Source organism: Pipistrellus hanaki (genome assembly GCF_964339955.1).
Source record: "Pipistrellus hanaki genome assembly, chromosome: 11".
Lineage (NCBI taxonomy): Eukaryota > Metazoa > Chordata > Mammalia > Chiroptera > Vespertilionidae > Pipistrellus > Pipistrellus hanaki.
Window position 1 is genome coordinate 27,228,540 of NC_140513.1, and position 20,421 is coordinate 27,248,960.

The following is a 20,421-nucleotide window of genomic DNA, read 5'->3' on the forward strand; positions in this document are numbered from 1 at the left end:
GTGGGTGTACAAAAAACAGCTGATTGATATTTGGTTCTCACATTCTTAGCGCGCGCGCTCTCTCTCTCTCTCTCCCCTTCGTTCTTCCCCTCTCTCCAAAAATCAATACAAAATATATTTTTTTTAATTTTTAGGTAGCATGTTAAGTCAATTTTCAGTTTGGAAAAAATAAGACCTTTCTGCAAAAAGTAATAAGAATCCTAGAATAAAGGAACAATCAATGCAAACTGAAAATCATGAGATCCAAGATGCAAAAGAAACTTACGATAAAGTAAGAGGAAGAATTAATTCATACTAGAAAATTTCTCCCAAGGCAAACATAAAGGAGTAACGTGCATTATTGTTCCATAGATACAACTTTTCAAAATGATGCATACATGCTACTTAAAGCTCTAGCAGAAGACAAAATAACCAAATATAAAAGGATTTTTTTGTACTTAAAAAAATAAAATCCAGTCTTAAGAAACACCTAAAAACCAGATTATTTCTTATCAACCCCTTACCTGACATTCTGAGTAGGATTCCACCTTTCGGAGGGCAGTTCACCACTCTGTGGATCATCTACGGGTGGATGAAGAATTGAAATGCATACATCTCCATTCTGTAAGATACAAACCACATTCAGTACTCAAAAATATGACATAAAAAAGAGACATCAATTCCTCTGAAATTTCTTTTATTCTTCCAAAACTTGTTTTCCTATAATTAGAGAAGACAATTCTGCTCTTTCTTCACATTTGGAATCACTGTTAAAGGATTAAATTTTTTTGCCCTGGCCAGTTTGGCTCAGTGGATTGAGCATCAGCCTGCTGACTGAAGAAGGATCCCAAGTTCGATTCCAGTCAAGGGCACATGCCTGGGTTACAGGCTTGGTCCAACATGCAAGGGACAGTCAATCAATGATTCCTTCTCATCACTGATGTTTCTATCTCTCTTCCTGGCCTTTCCTCTCTGAAGTCAATAAAACGATATCTTTTTTAAAAGATTAAACTTTTTAAATATTATAAATATTAATTATGACCAATCTCCAATATATATTTCTTAGTTAAAAAAGAAACACTGTATATCTGTTAACATCATCCTCCTAAAAAATCATTTCAAAATAGAAATATACAGCATGGCCAATATCGCTCAGTGGTTGAGCGTGGACCCATGAACCAAGAGATAACCAGATTGATTCCTGGTCAGGGTTACATACTTGGGTTCTGGGCTCAATGCCCTGTGCGGGGTGTGCAGAAGGCTGCCTTATAAATGTTTCTATCTCTCTATCCCTGTCCCTTCCTCTCTCTCTAAAATCAATTACACACACACACACACACACACACACACTCACAAAATAGAAAGACAAACCTGGTAAATCAAGATTCAAGAGTCTTGGGAAGCAACTAAATATCTGTCTTTTCAGACACAAAACTACCTAAAGTACATAACAAGAAACAAAACAAAAAAATCTGTCCTTGCTTAAAATCTGCATAAAGATGCTATAATTTATCTTTAATATCAATAACTGGTTTTAATAAGTACAGTATATATAAACTGAAAATATGCCTCACAATAACTTCATTATAACTCTTTCAATATATGGGACAAAACTCACCACTATGGTTTTAATATTTTGATTTGCAAATTTAAATTATAGGACCTAATCCACAGGTACATTTAGTTTAAGTCAAAACAAGTGAACTGCTAACCATATGCAAAATAGACTGCTACTGTCCTAGGAGGTTTGGCTCAGTGGATAGAGCATCAGCTTGCAGGCTTAAGGGTCCCAGGTTTGATTCTGGTCAAGGGCACATGCCCAGTTGCAGGCTCGATCCTCAGTAGTGGGCATGCAGGAGGCAGTTGATCAATTATTCTCTCTTATCATTGATGTTTCTATCTATCTCTTTCTCTCCCTCTGTGAAGTCAACAAAAATAGGTATTCTTTAAAATAGACTGCTATTCAATTAAAAAAAAAAAAAAAAAGGTAAGATTGAACCACCTATCTCTTGGTCTAAAATGAAAGTTAACATTAAAAATGTTTTAAACTAGCCGAAACTGGTTTGGCTCAGTGGATAGAGTCGTCGGCCTGCAGACTGAAAGGTCCCAGTTCGATTCCGGTCAAGGGCATGTACACTGGCTGCGGGCACATCCCCAGTAAGGGGTGTGCAGGAGGCAGCTGATCAATGTTTCTCTCTCATTGATGTTTCTAGCTCTCTGTCCCTCTACCTTCCTCTCTGTAAAAAACCAATAAAATATATATTTTTAAAAAAATGTTTTAAACTAGAGGGATGCTCTAGCTCAGGGGTCTTCAAACTACGGCCCGCGGGCCACATGCGGCCCGCAGAGGAGTCTGATCCGGCCCGCCAGGTTTTTTGGGCAGTGAGCACAGCCGAGGTGTTACAGTAGGAATTAGTAGTTCATATAGTCCGGCCCTCCAGCTCTCTGAGGGACCGTGATCTGGCCCCCACTTTAAAAAGTTTGAGGACCCCTGCAGCTGGTTTGGTTCAGTGGACAGAGCGTCAGCCTGCAGACCAATGGGCCCCAGGTTTGATTCTGGTTAAGGGCATGTACCTTGGTTGCAGGCTCCTCCCAGGCCTCAGCCCTGGTTCAGGGCTTGTGCAGTAGGCAACCATTTGATGTGTTTCTCTTACATCGATATTTCTGTCTTTCCCTCTCCCTTCCACTCTGTAAAAATCCATGGAAAGCTGAAACCGGTTTGGCTCAGTGGATAGAGACTGAAAGGTCCCAGGATCAATTCTGGTCAAGGGCATGTACCTTGGTTGCGGGCACATCCCTGGTAGGAGGTGTGCAGGACGCAACTGGTCGATGTTTCCCTCTCATCAATGTTTCTAGCTCTCTGTCCCTCTCCCTTCCTCTCTGTAAAAAGTCAACAAAATATATTTTAATAAATAAATAAAATCCATGGGAAAATATCCTCAGATGAGGATTAAAAAACACACAAAAAACCCCTAAAGGTATAACTACATAATGTAAAATTTTCTTACACATATAACCCCAAAATTTTTTTTTTTGATCTCCATAGATCAGAAATTTTATTTTATTTTATTTTAATTCTTAAATCAATCTTTATTGTTCATATTATTACAAAGGTTCCTCATTTCTTCCCCCCTCCACCAGGTTCCCACCACACCCTCCACCCCCTCCCCACCCCCCATTGTCCTCATCCATAGGTGCACAGTTTATGTTCAATCTCTTCCCGCATCCACCACTCCCCCTTTCCCGGAGAACTGTCAGTCCACTCCCCTCCCGTATTGCCGACTCTACTACAATCAACAGCTAATATTGTTCATCAGGTTTTTCAATCTCCTTTTTTTACAACCCAAATTTAGATATAAATACACAACCATATCAAGATAACATTTTTAAAATAATAAAATATCAAGTAATATATTCTAAAACTCTATTGCTAGATGTCATGAGAAAGGTAAAAAAACATGACACAGAAAAGTTCCAAACTCTGCCCCTCGCATCGCTGCCCCGCCATCTGGCCCTTGCGGACCAGAGACCCAGAGACCCGCTACCACCCAATCTGCCTGGCACTCGCGTGCACCATGTCTGGTTCCTCCAGTGTCACCGCTGGGCTCAACCACATGAAGGTTCCCCAGGCAGCTGCAGATTGGAAACAATTCTGGGAGGATCCAAGATGGCTGCTCAGGTAGACACCTAGCCGCAGCAGCACACAACAATTTCAATGGAATACAACTAAAATGTAGAGTGGACATTGCCCAGAGCTACAGGTAGTCGACTGACTGAAAATTCTACAACAAGAAGGAAAGAGAAAACCAGAAGGAAAATCAGAGGAGCTGGAAAAAGCCTAAGGAAACAATTCTGTCTGCAAAATGCTCCACATGATCCCCTGACTGGAGTATCTTCAAGTACCAATCCCTTCAGACACCAGAAAGTTTGTTCCTTTTTGTTGTAAAATGAATCTTGAAGGTATTCTAAACCACTTTTCTTGAACCAGTGAATATTCAGAGAGCTAAATCTGAAGCCTGTACAAAAAGCTTACCCTATGACGTGCCATACTATACAAACTTCTGCTTTTGTCAGTCCTTAGCACCTACCTCTCTGAATTTTCATGAATTTCTATTTCACAAGAATGATAACTTTATATATAGCATATAAATAAAAGTTAGTATAAAAAGTAAACAAGAAAAAAAAGAAAAAAGCATGACAGAAACAGAGAGAAAAAAACTATATTTGTTTTTGTTCTTAATATATTTTTATTGACTTCAGAAAGGAAGAGAGAGAGAAACATCAGCGATAAGAGAAAATAATTGATCAGCTGCCTCCTGCATGCCCCACACTGGGGATAGAGCCTAAAATCTGGGCACATGCCCTGACCAGGAATCGAACCGTGACCTCCTGGTTCATAGGTCTATGCTCAACCATTGAGCCATGCTGGTGGGGGGTAACCAGGTATATCTGGACAGCATGGAAGAATGAAAGGCTTAGTGGTCGAGGAACTTTTGACATGGGCCTTGAGTAAGGATTACAATTTTAACCCAAGGGAAATTTAGACAAATGATAGGATAAAATATTCTTGAGTGGTTGAATTTGTTTTGTACTGCTACTATAAAAATAAAAAAAATTGCCACAAATTTAGTGGCTTACAACACAAATTTCTTATTCTACAGTTTTGTAAGTCAGAGTCTGAGACTGTTCACACAGGGCCAAAGTCAATGTGTCAACAGCAGTGCATTCTTTCCTGTCCTTTCTAGTTTCTAAAGGTCTTAGCCCCCTTCCTCTAATCTCAAAGCAAGCGTTGTTTTATTTCTATGGGACTTTTTTTTTTTTTTTTCAATCCTCACCCGCGGATATTTTTCCATGGATTTTTAGAGAGAGAGTGGAAGAGAGAGAGGAAAGACAGAGAGAAATATCAATATATGAGAAATATATCGATTGGTTGCTTCCTGCAATTGAGGTACGTGCCCTTGACCAGAATTGAACCTGGGACCCTTTGGTCCACAGGCCAACACTCTTATCCACTGAAGCAAACTGGCTAGGGCTCTATGGGACTTTTAAAGTCACATCTCCTCTCACTCTCATTTTCTGCCTATATCTTCCACATTAAAGAACCCTTCTTTTTACACTGGGCCACCTGGATAGTCCAGAATAATCTCCTTATTTTATGGTCAGCAGATTAGCTACTTTGACTCCTCTTTAACATGTAACCTAATATATCACAAATTCCAGAGAGCATGAGTGGACTTCTCTGAGGAACCATTATTCTCCACCAAAATAGTGAAGAACTAGTTTGAATTAAAAAAAAAAGAGCACAAAAATTAGGCCAGAGGAGTATGTTACTTTGTTCACGGACTAATATAAGTAAAATTTCTGAGCAGTGGAATGGCATAAGGAATTTGTACTTAGAAACTACATATTAAAAAAGGGCATCTCGCCCTAGCCGGTCTGACTCAGTGGATAGACTGTCAGCCTGCGTAATTGAAAGGTCCCAGGTTCAATTACGGCCAAGGGCACCTGCCTGGGTGGCAAACTCAATCCCTCTCCGTAGGGGGCATGCAGGAGGCAGACAATCAATTATTCTCATCACTGATGTTTCTATCTCTCTCACTTCCTCTCTGAAATCAATTACACACACACACACACACACACACACACACACACACACATATATATGTATGTATGTATGTATGCATATGGGGAGGGGACACCTCTCATCCTAGTTGTTTTGGCTCAGTGGATAGAGCCTTGGCCTGCCTGACCGGGTTTGATTCCAGTCAAGGGTGCATGCCTAGGTGCAGGATCGATCCCCAGTAGCGTGCAGGAGGCAGCCAATCAATTATTCTCTCTCATCATTGCTGTTTCTCTCCCCCCTCTCTCCCTCTCCCCCCTCCCTCCTCCCTCCTTCTCCCTCTACCTTCCTCTCAGAAATCAATAAAAATATATTAAAAAGGGAGAAGGGGCATCTCTACTGTTGCAAAGTGACAAAACCCAAAACTTTTTCATGATAGAAGCATTTGAAACTATAAATAAAAGGGAACTTTAACATTATAGAGGATGTTTATTAAAAGATCCACAGTTGCCGAAACTGGTTTGGCTCAGTGGATAGAGCATCGGCCTGTGGACTGAAAGGTCTCGGGTTCGATTCCGGTCAAGGGCATGTACCTTGGTTGCGGGCATATCCCCAGTAGGGGGTGTGCAAGAGGCAGCTGATTGAGGACTCTCTCTCATCGATGTTTCTGACTCTCTGTCCCTCTCTCTCTCTTCCTCTCTGTAAAAAATCAATAAAATATATTTTTTTTAAAAGAAAGAAAAAAGATCCACAGTCAACATCATGCTCAATGATGAAAGTTTTTTCTCCTAAGATCAGAACCAAAACAAGGATACCTTCTCTCACCACTTTCTTTTAGGTTAGTCATCATCTCAGTATATTTTCTCCACTGATTTTTAGTAAAGTGGAAGGGAAGCAAAGGAGGGAGAGAAAGAGAAGAGAGGGGAGAGAAGGGAGGGAGGATGCAGGGAAAGGGGTGATAAAGGAGATGGAGAGCCAGGTAAGCTGCTAACTAAAAATGGTTATTGTTATCAAGTAAGAAGGGACTAAACCATTATTATAAAACATCTTGGTATTTCAAGGATTCAAATGTACATCTAGTCAAATTACATCGCCTGTGAATTTAACCTGTTAACGAGGGAGTTCCCTTTTTAATTACGCAATGGACAATGGGCGCATACTCTTTCACTAGGACGTGTCAGTATGTCACGCCCAGTGGCCGTAATTTTATAGTTATTTTTTTAATTTATACTTAATTAAAAAAATGAAATATATATATTTTTGTTTATTTATATATAAAGCACAAAGGAAAATACAAAATTACAAACAAATAGAAAAGAATACCAACAAAAAAATGGAAACATCGAATTAAAAAGTTATAAATTTTACAAACAATTATAAAGATTACAAAAAATATATTTTTTTATTTCAATACACAATAAAAAATATAAAAAAGTTAATTACAGAACAATAAACAAAAGCACCCAAATAAAATAGAAATATTGAGTTTAAAAAATTGAAATATAGATGTAAAAATTCAAAACTCAACTTCCGTGTGATATATTTTAAAACAATTGTTGATACATAGTGCTACCTTACAATCCAGACACCAGTATGTAGATTCTTTCCTAACACTTTTGTAGCAAACTCGGCATTTCCTGGATTTAGTTTTTCCTATATCGCTTTTCATTTGTTCTGGAAAATGCCTTTCAACTAAGCGTGATGGTTTTAGATGTAGAGCTGCTTGTTGATGTCTTTGGGTGGGTTTTCACTATGTTGTTATCTACCAATTTCTCTACACACTCTACCAAAAAGTGTAATCGATCCAAATGACCTTTATCTTTTTTGTATATAATATATGCATTGAAGCAGCACATATCAATTAATCGTAGAAAAAATTTTTTATAAAATTTTTTTACCCTATTACGGGCAGCTGTGTAGGCCACCATAACTCCATCTCCCAAATCTACGCCACCCATCTTCTTGTTATAATCCAGGACAACATTCGGTTTTTCTTGCCTTCTTCCTCTCTTTTCAATCATTGTCTTTTCGTCATTATGAATAGAACTGAGCATCAATACGTCTTTTTTATCTTTCCATTTTAAAAACCATAAGTCTGTCTTTGATTCTTACATATGTTCATTTTTCTGTAATTTTTTTGTTTTTATTTCACTGGGGATTCCGACTCTGTTTATCCTTATTGTTCCAACAATGTCTGTATTGTTTTGACACAAGAGTTCAGCCAAATGAAATGACGTATAGAAATTATCTAAGTAAATCCTATACCCTTTATTCAGTAAGTCATGTGTTAACTCCAAAACAATTCTTGTTGTTTTTCTTGTGAGTAGTTCAAACCATAATTTGTGTCCTCGCCTATGTATAAAATTATATTTTGTACGTATCCAGATTGGCTTTCACTCAAAATAAACAACTTCATTCCAAATCTAGCTCTTTTTGTAGATATATATTGTTTCCAAGATAAATTCCCTTTCCATAATAAAAGAGATTCATCTACGCATATTTCTCGTTCACATACATAAAAACTTTTAAACTTTTCTGACAAATTATTGATGATTGGATCAATTTTATATGTTTTTTTTAATTATATAAAGGTTGGTGATATAAAAAATATAAGTAAATAATATATAATACGAAAATAGGTAGGTAAGTGTAAGTACATACCCGTCACTGCTCACTCAGAACACATCCACCACTCTCAATAGCGAAATTATACTGATTCCCTTTGTGTCTTAAATTCATATCGAGACACGTATGGATGACTAATACCTTTGTTGTTCGGAAATATAGATCCCGCCCGTTTCAGGGCGCAACATATATTTCAAGGACGTATTTATACGTCCTACCCGTACCTGATATTGTTTACATTTGACGTATTTATACGTCCCGCTCGGTTAACAGGTTAATGATGTATGCAGAGTATAGAAAGAGTATAAATATGAATGGCAAGAGGAAAAAGGTAGAAAGACAAATATCAATGAAGGTTAATTTTATGTCAACTCAACTAGGCTAAGGGATGGTCAGACAGCTGGTAAAACATGTTTCTAGGTGTGTCTGTGAGGGTATTTGTGAAAGAGATTTCGTGTTTGAATCAGTATATTGGGATGTCAGAACTCCTGGTTCTCCAGCCTTGGAACTCTGGTACACGACACAAGCAGTAGCCTTGGACTGGGAGTTACACCACTGGCTTTCCCTGGTTCTCAGACCTTTGGATTTATTTTGAATGATATTTCCAACTCTTCTGGTTCTACAGCCTGTGGAATTTCTCAGACTTCATAACCATGTGAGCCAATTCCTTTAATAAATCTCCTCATATATATCCTACTGGCTCTATTACTCTGAAGAATCCTGACAAACAGAGTATTCTTACTTTTACCTGGTCTTTTTGGTGTCATTAAAAAACATAATTTATGCCGAAACCAGTTTGGCTCAGTGGACAGAGCGTCAGCCTGCGGACTGAAAGGTTCTGGGTTCAATTCCGGTCAAGGGCGTGTACCTTGGTTGTGGGCACATCCCCGGCAGGGGGCATGCAAGAGGCAGCTGATCGATGTCTCTCTCATCAATATTTTTAACTCTCTATCGCTCTTTCTTCCTCTCTGTGAAAACTCAATGAAATATATTTTTAAAAAACAAACATAATTTATAATTATAGATTATACAGAAACTCTTGCTAAATCCAGTTCCTTCAGTTTTTGAAAAGCTGACTATGGGTCTTATCTATTTTACTCCTAATAGCCTATCATTCATTTAAATAATTACAAAAGATCATAAACTGTGTAATTGGGCCAGTCACCATTTATATAGCTTAAATTTTATTATTCCAAAGAGCAATGGTTCTACAGACTTGGCAACCTTTTAATAAAACTTGTGAGACACTAGAGAGCTCTCTCTCTCTCTCTTTCTCTCTCTCTCAGCCACATGAGGACACAGAGATAAGCTAGGAAGAAAATTATCACAAAAAAACACACACACACAAAAAACATTTTGTACCTTGATATTGGACTACTAGCTTCCTGAACTACAAGAAAATAATTTTTTGTTGTTTAAGCCATCCCACCTATGGCATTTTGTTATGGCAGCCTGAGCTGACTAAGCCAACATGTAGAGTCTATTTTTAATCATTATTAAAACATTTAGAAATACCATGCCCTACTGATAGTGGAATAGTAGTCAAATTGGTACATACATACAATGTTGATTGCTATAGATTAGTATGTTTTGAGAATCATCTGGATCTAGAATAGAAAATAACTCTTTAGAACTAGAATCTTAATTGCAATAGCAAAATATTTTTGTATTGGCTACCAAGTAGCATAAAATATATCAGCTTACTATAACCTTTACATGGATGGCTGTATTAGTTGCATTTATGTGCATATTGTACAGGTAAAATAATTTGTATGCTCCTTCAAAAAACATTCAAAATCTTTATTATTTTAAAAAACAAAGCTCCATACTATGTTCTATAACTCACTAGTGCTAAAAGGATCTAATACTTCTGTATACTTTTTATTCAGTCATATGAACATAAAACTACTATAAAAATTACTGCAAAAAATATTTTCCAATGAATTGAAAATTTTTTAAAAAATATGTTCTTGATATTAGAGAGTGGGAAAAGAAGAGGGAGGAGTGATATATTATATAATTAAAGTATAATATGCAAATTGACCAAACAGCAGAACAGCTGGTCGCTATGACTAAGCACTGACCACCAGGGGGCAGACACTCAAGGCAGGAGCTGCCCCTGGTGGTCAGTGCGCTCCCACAGGGAGAGTGCCGCTCAGCCAGAAGCCGGGCTCATAGCTGGTGAGCACAGCAGCAGTGGCAGGAGCCTCTCCCACCTCCACTGCAGGCAGGCAGTAAGGAGCATGGGGTCCCGGACTGTGAGAGCCCTGGACTGGGAGAGGAATGTCTGGCTGCTGGCTTAGGCCCAATCCCCAGGAGGATCGGTCCTAAACCAGCAGGTGGACACCCGTTGAGGGGTCCCGGACTGTGAGAGATGCAGACTGGGCCAAGGGGATCTCCCCGAGTCCCCCCAGTGCACAAATCTTGTGCACCAGACCTCTGGTGTGTGTGTGTGTGTGTGTGTGTGTGTGTGTGTGTGTGTGTGGAGAGAGAGAGAGAGAGAGAGAGAGAGAGAGAGAGAGAGAGAGAGAGATGTGAATCAGCTATCTCTTGCCGCCCCCTACTGGAAATTTAGTCCAAAACCCAGGCATGTGCCCTGACCAAGAATAGAACCAGCAACCTCTCAGTGCATGGGATATGCTCAACCAAATGAGCCACATCGGCCAGGACAGAAAATTTTTAATAAATACTAAAGAGCAGTGAGATTGATTTCCCATAACTGTAAAATTCGTAGTGAAGAAAATATACAAGGCCCTAACCAGTTTGGCTCAGTGGATAGAGCGTTAGCCTGCAGACTGAAAGGTCCCAGGTTTGATTCTAATCAGGAGCACGTACCTTGGTTGTGGACATATCCCCAGTAGGAGGTGTGGAGGAGGCAGCTGATTGATGTTTCTCTCTATCCCTCTTCCTTCCTCTCCGTAAAAAAAAAAAATCAATAAAATGTTTTTTGTTTTTTTTAAAAAAGAAAGAAAATACACATGAAAATATCACATTTTAACATGGTTTGTGAAACAAATGGTGTTTCTCTTGGGCTAATTCTGAGCATACAACACGTAACCAGGAAACTATTTTTTATTTCACTCAATATCGTGTATAATAAAGAGGTAATATGCAATTTGATTGTCACACCATCACATGAAGGTGCCCACAGTGGGGGCAGGGCTGGCCGATCCACACACCTGCCCCTGGAGTTCCCTTAGCCCTGCCGGGGGTCTTGGGTACTCCAGCACCCCCCACTGACTGAGGCTCAGGCAAGTTAGGCCGGCCAACGCACAGGCAAGCCTTGGATGGTGGCTGCCCAGCCACCCAATGCTTGCACTGCTGGCAGTGGCAGCAGCAGAGGTATGATGGGGGCGTCACCTTCCCCTGATCACCTCGGTGTCTTCCTGTCCCTGAGTGCTCCTGGACTGTGAGAGGGCGCAGGTTGGGCTGAGGGAACCCCTCCAGAGCATGAATTTTCATGCACCAGGCCTCTAGTCTATATTTATAAAAACCTAAGCAACTGTTCGATGGGTTATGATGCACAATGATCACCAGGGAGCATACGCTCAACGCACAGGCATAGAAACATGGAACAGACTGATGAACCTCAGAGGGAAGGAGGGAAGAGAAGAGCAGGAAGAGATTAACCAAAGATTTTATATGCATACTCGAGGCCAGATTCATGCACTGCTGGAGTCCCTCAGCCTGGCCTGTGGGGACTGGGCTGAATCCGTGCACTGGGCCTCCGACATCCCCCAAAGGTCCTGGATTGTAAGAGGGCACAGGCCAGGCTGAGGGACCCCACCAGGGCACAAATCTGTGCACCGGGCCCCTACTATTACAAAAAGTGCAAGAAGGAGTAGATTTTGCATTACATTCACTGATGACAAGTTCATATTAAATTTTTTTAAATTTTTTAAAAATTAATTCTGGCCAAAGCCAGTTTGGCTCAGTGGTAGAGCGTTGGTCTGTGGACTGAAGGGTCCCAGGTTCGATTCCGGTTGCAGGCACATCCCCAATGGAGGGTGTGCAAGAGGCAGCTGATCGATGATTCTCTCTCATCGATGTTTCTACCTCTCTATCCCTCTCTCTTCCTCTCTGTGAAAAATCAATAAAATATATTTTTTTAAAAATTAATTCTGGAGAGAGAAGGGAGACAGATTGAGTGATAGAAACAGTGATGGTTTGCCTTCTGCACGCCCCCCTCCTGGGGGGGGATCAAGCCCTCAACCTGGGAATGTGCCCTGACCAAGAATTGAATTGGGTTCATGGGTAAATGCTCAATGACTAAGCCACACTGGCCAGGGAAATTTCTTTTGTTTTCCAAGTTTCCCTGAATATTTGTAAATTTCACAAATACGGCAATGATAACATAATTAACCCTTTGCACTCCGAACCATTCTGGACATTGGCTACCAGCTACTCGACGCTACTTTGCGGCGGAAACGTGCGTTGAATTAACTCAATTCCCCATAATCACTAATAAACTGCAATGTCCCCTGAGAGGGGACATCCGAGTGATATGCTAGAATTCTGATGTCCCCTTTGAGGGGACAGCGGAGTGCAAAGGGTTAAATTTGTTCATATAACATAGCAGTATTTTATAGCTATAGTAATGTGTATGTGGATGAATTTAGAACTGCAACCAACCTCTCATGATTTTTAAAACTTGACATCATAAACAATATTTTCTACCAGAAATAGTCTATATATAATTATTTTTAGTGCTTGAGTTGATATACCAAAACTCATCAATTTCTATATTTTGAAACTTAAGTAGCCATTTGCTTTTGTATTTTATTTTGTTGGTGTTATTGTCATTGTTTACCCCTTCATCCTCAGTTATAAGTAACTCTGCAGTACTTGGTGACTATTGAGTAATTGGCATCAAGATCCACTGTGTTTCTAACACAGGTGGGTGAGTAGAGAGCAACTCCCAATATCTTTTTGGCCAAGAACCATGAGCCCCAACAACCTCTAGAAACACAGAAAGTTCAATTCCAATACCATTTCCAAAATGCAGCAAAGGTAAATTAACTAATGTGAGAAGAGTCTCTTATGATACCTTTGACTACATCAAATTTAATTCCTAACTATGAATTATCACTTCTTTTATTTTTTTCTCCTTGTCCGAGGATACGGTTATTGATTTGAGATAGAGAGGAAGGGAGAAGGAGAGTGAAAGGGAGGAAGAGAGAGAGGTGGGAAAGAGAGAAAAAGAGGGAGAGAGAAAGAGAAGGGAAGAGAGTGAGGAACATTTATGTGAGAAACATCAATTTGTTGCCTCCCAACTGGCTGCCTTCCCTTACGTGCCCCAAATGGGGATTGAACCCAAACCTACCTTAGTGGGAATCAGTGCCCTGAGTGGAAACTGAATCCATGATTTTTTAGTATACAGGGACAATGCTCTAACCAACTGAGCCATCTGGCCAGGGCTATAGCTTCTTATTTAAAACAAAACATTTATGGTATAGGAAGCAACTGAATATTTGTAAAATATACATGCATTATTTTGTTAAAATTTTTATTATTAATATGAAAAATATTTTTTGAAATAATGATCCAATGCTGACACTTCTGATATAGAACTAAACAGCCTACACCTAAGCAGTAAAACAAAAAACAGTGAAAAGGGGGTTTATCTACCTATACTTTCTTCCTTCAGAGCTCTGAATCCTTTATTCTGGTTTGTGTATTTTTTTGTTTTTTTTTAAATATATTTTATTGATTTTTTTTACAGAGAGGAAGGGAGAGAGATAGAGAGCTAGAAATGTCGATGAGAGAGAAACATCGACCAGCTACCACTTGCACACATCCTACCGGGGATGTGCCCGCAACCAATGAACATGCCCTTGACCGGAATTGAACCTGGGACCTTTCAGTCCACAGACCGACGCTCTACCATTGAGCCAAACTGGTCGAAGCTGTGTTTTGTTTTTTAATCCTCACCCAAAGATTTTTTCCCATTGAATTTTAGAGAGTAGAAGGAAGTGGAGGGAGGGGTGAGAGAGAGAAAGAAACATCCATGAGAGAGAGATACATCCATTGGTTTTCTCTTGCACTCGCCTCAACTGGGACCAGGGATCGAACCTGCAACCCAGGTACATGCCCTTGACCAGAATCGAACTTGAGACTGTTCAGTGCAAGTGCCGAAGCTCTAACCACACTTACTAACACCAGTCAGAGCTGTTTCTTTTTTGGGAGGAGTTTGAGAATTAGAAAATAGATGGAAACAAGTGAATATATGACTTTAAGGTGAATTAGTTCTCAATAGCAAGTCAAAAGCTGGAGTCTTCCCAATTTTCTCTTACTATCTAAAAATCTATATATACTACGTATTTGGTAGGCAAGAACTTTTGATTATTAAATGGACAAGAACACAAAAATGTTTCTATGTGAACTGATCTCAGTTTTTACTTATAAAAGAGTGAATTATTTCTATATTCTCTCCCCTACAACAGGATAACTTTGTTATATAGAATAATATAAGTTATCCACAGCTGTTTATCTGTATTATGGTTAAGTCAGATACTAAAGAAAACAATATTCTAGAGCTTTATTTTTGAAAATGTGACTTTATATTACCCAGTTTGTCCTGTTTTAAGAAGGAAAGAAGAATGAAGATAATGCTTTACAGAAAAAGAAGGTTGTGAAAAACAGTAAAACTATTCCAGTGTGCTGCTAATTTATGCAGACTGAAATCCAGATTCAGGATCCTGGAGTAAGTTCTCCATTTCTCACTTTCAAGTATTTTAAAGGCTCAATAGCTGTTTTTGAAACAAAAATGCTTCCCAATATCCACCAGGCCAAAAAGGGACTACAGGACAAAGGCTGTAAATTTCTAAAAGTAAATTTAATGCTTGGGTCATACCCTGTTTCCCTGAAAATAAGACAGTGTCTTATATTAATTTTTGCTCCCAAAGATGCACTAGGTCTTATTTTCAGGGGATGCCTTATTTTTCCATGAAGAAGAATACGGTACACATTTATTGTTAAATGAAAATAAAGGAAATTTATTACCTGTATACGGTACGGTTTGTCAACACAAACCAGACAAACTGTGAATCCTACAGTATTAAGAATTGATTCATTTATTCAATGACAATCAAGTCATCATCTTCTGGAACATCATCATAATAATCTAATTCCTGAATTTCCTGGTGAATTTCTTGTGACTCCATTTCTTTCAGAATCAGTGGACCAAATCTCTCATGTTTAGCTTGGGGGGGGGGGGGCTTATTTTCAGGGGGATGCCTTATATTTCACTCAGAAGGAAACCTGTAAGTAGGTCTTATTTTCAGAAGATGTCTTATTTTCGGGCAAACACGGTAGCTATAATAAAATGATACAACTCCAGAGCCCTACTGCAATGAAAAAAATTACAGAATGATAGAGTGAACGGCCCCCACATATTATTCTAAGAAACATAATGCAGCATTCTAGCATCCTTGCATATTAGTACAAATTCATCCAGAAAACTAAAAACAATTTCCCCAGGCCTGTGGGCCTTGTTCAGCAAAAGAACCTCGCCTTGGATTTATTCCAAGAGGGGCACTCAATTGCTCTGTGGTAACTCCTGAAAGAAGGGTAGTCCAAATATAGTAGGATAAATCCCCCCAAAAAAGCTGAATCCTTGACCATAGCAACAGGTGACCCTTGCTGTGAAGCTACAGAAGAGGTACACAAATACATTTGTATGACTTTATCTACTAAGTTTAAAAAATGCCAATGTAACACATATGCATTATAAGCTTAGCAATTAGCAGCAAAGGTTTAAAGCAAAGGTGGAGGACCTTTTTTCTGCCAAAGGCCAGTTGGATATTTATATCATTCGAGGGTCATACAAAATTATCAACTTGAAAATTAGCCTGCTATATTTGGTCAAACATTTAATTAACTCACCCCTAATGCTTTGACAGGGTCAGACCACATGATTTTGCAGCTTTATACGGCTCGCAGGATGGACATCACCCACGTCTGGTTTAAAGCCTTAATCTTAACTATATATACTGGTATTATAAAACTATCCTCAATTTTGAAAAATTAAACTAGAGACTGCTAAGTGGGAAAACATATATAGTCCTTTATGGCTATCGCATTAACTACTACCACAGGATTCTGAGATTATAAAACAACTAATCTTGAGAGAAATTTATGTTAGATGACTCTTACCTCATAAATGTTCGGGTGCCACATTTTGGTCAAGAATCTGAAGGTAGGTGGTGAATATGGGTAGTCAATAGGAAATTTAATATGCGCCTGGAAAAAAACACAAAACGCTAATAAATGAGATTACAGGTTATTCATCTGCCTAATAATTTACCTTATTACACTTCAATAAAACAAAGCTCCTATGTATAGAGTATACTCTGGGAATTAAAACAGCTCATATATTGTTTTGTTAGCCCCATGTCAGGGTTATTACTAGTATGTTCTTATAACATCTCTTCAAATATTTATTAAGAGTTTATGGCAAATCAACAAAACTCAACAGCTACATATTTTTTTTTGAGAGAGAGGAAAGGAGAGATAAAGAGATAAAGGACTATCAATCGCTGCCTCCTGCACGCCCCCTACCAAGTATTGAGCCTGCAACCCAGGTGTATGTCCTAACCAGGAATCAAATCAGTGACCTCTGGGTTCATGGGTCAATGCTCAACTACTGAGCCACACCAGCCAGACAATCTTTTTTTTTTTTTTTTTTTTTTAATATATTTATTGATTTTGTACAGAGAGAAAGGGAGAGAGATAGTTAGAAACATCGATGAGAGAGTCATCGATCAGCTGCCTCTTGCACACCCCCCACTGGGGATATGCCCGCAACCAAGGTACATGCCCTTGACCGGAATCGAACCCCGGACCCTTCAGTCCCCAAGCCTAAGCTCTATCCACTGAGCCAAACCGGTTTCGGCCAGCCAGCCAATCTTACCTAATAATAGACAAACAAGTAAAATGGCCATACCTCCGCCACACCACCAGCCAATCAGGAGTGGCATGCAAATTAATCCAACAAAGATGGCAGTTAATTTGCATACACAGGCGCTGAGTGATGGGGTGAGACATTTGCGTTCTGCCCCACCCCCAGTCTCTCAGGGCCTCTGGGCAATATGGGAAGGGCGGAGCCAGAGTGGAAAGAGGTGGTTCCAGGGCCTGAGGGGGGCCTGAGCGGAAAGGGGCTGGGCCGGAGTGGAAAGGCAGTACAGGCAGCCAGGGAAAGGAAAGCCCATTCTAGCACAAATCTTTGTGCATTGGGCTTCTAATAGCTACATAATTTTTAATTGAATTCACGCTAAGTGAAAACAGTATTATGGACAGGTGTATCACATTAATGAAATTAATTAATATAACCTTATGGTACATATATAGAACAAAGTGGGTTTTTTTACTCATAATTTAACCACCACCCAGATACTAAACACTACCATTTTGAAATAGCACCTTCCAATAATTTTTGAATGCATGAATACATATGCTTATTTATTTACAAAACTTATTTTCAAAGATTTAAATATACCGTGTTTTGGGGTAATCATTCCAAACATTCTGGACTATGACCTTCCAGACTTTGATCACATTTTAATACTTTAATGTATTGTTGTATCCTATATAATAAAAACCTAATATGTAAATTGACTAAATAGCAGAATTGAACCTGGGACCCCTCAGTCCACAGGTCGACACTCTATCCACTGAGCCAAACCAGTTTTGGCAAGGCAGCAATTTTTAACTGATGTGTCACAAGAATTTTTATTTTTATTTTTATAATATTTTTTATTGATTTTTTTATAGAGAGGAAGAGAGAGAGAGAGTTAGAAACATCGATGAAAGAGAATCATCGATCAGCTGCCTCTTGCACACCCCTCCTGAGGATGTGCCCACAACCAAGGTACATGCCCTTGACCGGAATCGAACCCAGGACCTTTCAGTCCGCAGGCCGACGCTCTATCTATTGAGCCAAACCGGTTTCAGCATCACAAGAATTTTAAACCATGCAATACATGACTACTTAGAGGCACTGACCTCTTTCCCCTTAGACTGTCAAATTAAAAAATGACAATAGCCAATACAACAATAGCTGTCTGGTGTGAATGAATAAAAAATACACCGGTTTTATTTGCCAGATCGGCATATATTTTTTGGTGTGCTGAAGAATTTTAGTAATTAGTTTATATGTGCCATGACATGAAAAAGGTTGAAAATTGCTGGCCTAAGGTATTGAAAGGGAAGAGAAGTAAAAATGGAGATAAAAAGAAATACACACACCAACCAAACAACAAACAAGAAAAGATCTGGTATGAGCAAAAAATAATGATAAAGAGCCATGAATTGAGAATTCATGAATTTAATCCTAGAAAGAACAACAAATAATTAAATAAATACTGGCATGGGTGACTGAATCTAGGAGGAGGGCTCTTCTCAGCTGTGGCTTTATGCTGGAGGTAACCATAGGAGGGAGGGAGGGAAATACAGATTCATTCTCTCTCCATACTAAAAAGCTGAAAAAGGTTGCTTCTGGGGAGTGGGGGGTGGGAGGGACTTGACTTTTTATTTTAAACTTTACAGTATGTTTGACTTTAAAAAGGTAATTTTTGTAGCTGCCCTGACCAGTGTAGCTCAGTTGGTTAAAGCATCATCCATACACCAAAAGGTGGCAGGTTCGATTCCAATCAGGGCATATACCCAGGTTGTGGGTTCAATCCCAAGTCTGGGTGCATGCAGCAAGCAACCAATCAATGTTTCACTCTCAGACGTTTCTCTTTCTCCCTTCCTCTCTCTGAGATCAATTTGAAAAAATAGTAGCAAAAAGGATATAACTGAATTACTTTTACAAATGAAAATGTTAACATAAAAGGAAAAAAGTATCAAGTCAGTTATGTGAAAGCAGTAAGGAATCTGGATTGGCAGGATTTGGAGGGACCCGCAAATTTTGAGAAGTAAAGAGTAAGCCATAAGTCAGGAATCCAAATACCAAGTCAGTTATATCATCAGCCATCAGGAAATAGATGAAACTTGTTTTTGCAAAGGGCACGAGTTCAGTAGCTCATGAGTCCAGCTAATATCTGGGCACAGCTGGTCTTGTATAATGAGATGAGTAAATACAGGTGACTGAGAAATGAAGTAACTAATGATAGCCCAGTTACCAGTTTCCACAGTAATCTTCCATGCAGCTATTGCCACTTTCAACACCCACAGAATCAGTGCATCCCTACTCCCAGGAACAATTCTGACTTCAATGATTACTATGTATTGCCCTTGATCCTCAGGTTCAGTTGAATCCTGAATGGTCTCATTTCTGGACTCCAATCTGTTTCCTCCAGCACAAATGACAATGTGAGCCCCAACTTTAATTCTGAAGTTCTTGTTCTAAAAGTATATTCAGTTTCTGCTTGCCATGGTGCCAATAGACCTCCCTGCCTGAACATCTAATTATCCTGCTTTGGGAGCCAGGGCAAAATATAGTTAAGACAGACAGAATTAATAAGCTTTAGAATCAGGAGTGCAAACTAATCTGGGTAACTCTGGACTCAAAATCCCTGTGAGCTATAGTTCCCCCAAATATATAAAAGTGGTTCAGTGACACCTCATGCTGTAAGAAATTAGGATAGTAGTAGCTCCTCAATTACCTAGTGCTTACTGTGTTCCAGGCGCTGTTCTAAATTCTTTAAATATATTAACTCATTTAATTCTCTTTTCCCCCCATATAATTCTTAAAACAATCCTATGCAATCGGTATTATCAAACCCACTAGAGGCCCATCCGTGCACCGGTGGGGTCCCTCAGCCTGGCCTGCGCCCTCTTGCAATCTGAGACCCCTCAGGGGATATTGGAGGCCTCTAGTATGCATATAAGATCTTTAGTTCGTTTCTTTCCGCCCTCCCCCAATTTTTCCCTCTGAAAGTCACCAGTCTGATCCATGTTTCCATGCCTGTGGTTCCCACTCCTGCACTGAGCATCTGCCCCTTGGTGGTCAGTGCGTTTCATAGCTACCGGACAGTTGGCTGGTCTGCCGGTTACTTTTATATATATATATATATATATATATATATATATATATATATATATATATATATATTCATTCTATATGTATATACATGTTAGATAGATAGATATATATTACAAATGAGAAAAATTAACAAAAAGGTTTTTAGAAATTTGCACAAGGTCACACAGCTAGAAACTAATAGTCTGGATACTACAAAAAAATACATATATTCTTCTTTACACATGTTAATCACTTAATAAACAGTACCTATTATCTTGTAATTCTCTGTTGA

General features: G+C 39.2%; 1 protein-coding gene across 2 annotated transcripts in view; it reads right to left on the reverse strand.

Moving 5' to 3' along the window:
• Positions 1-20,421, reverse strand: part of UBE2R2 (ubiquitin conjugating enzyme E2 R2) — a 63,437-nt gene that overhangs the window by 13,263 nt on the left and 29,753 nt on the right. Inside the window, exons 2-4 of one of the 2 annotated variants that reach the window (XM_084898009.1) lie at positions 16,319-16,405; positions 2,758-2,859; positions 504-601 (exon numbers count right to left, since the gene is read on the reverse strand). In XM_084898009.1, coding sequence (XP_084754135.1) covers positions 504-601; positions 2,758-2,859; positions 16,319-16,405 — 287 coding nt within the window. The remainder of the gene's footprint in view (positions 1-503; positions 602-2,757; positions 2,860-16,318; positions 16,406-20,421) is intronic. The other variant, XM_084898010.1, reaches the window with a different exon arrangement.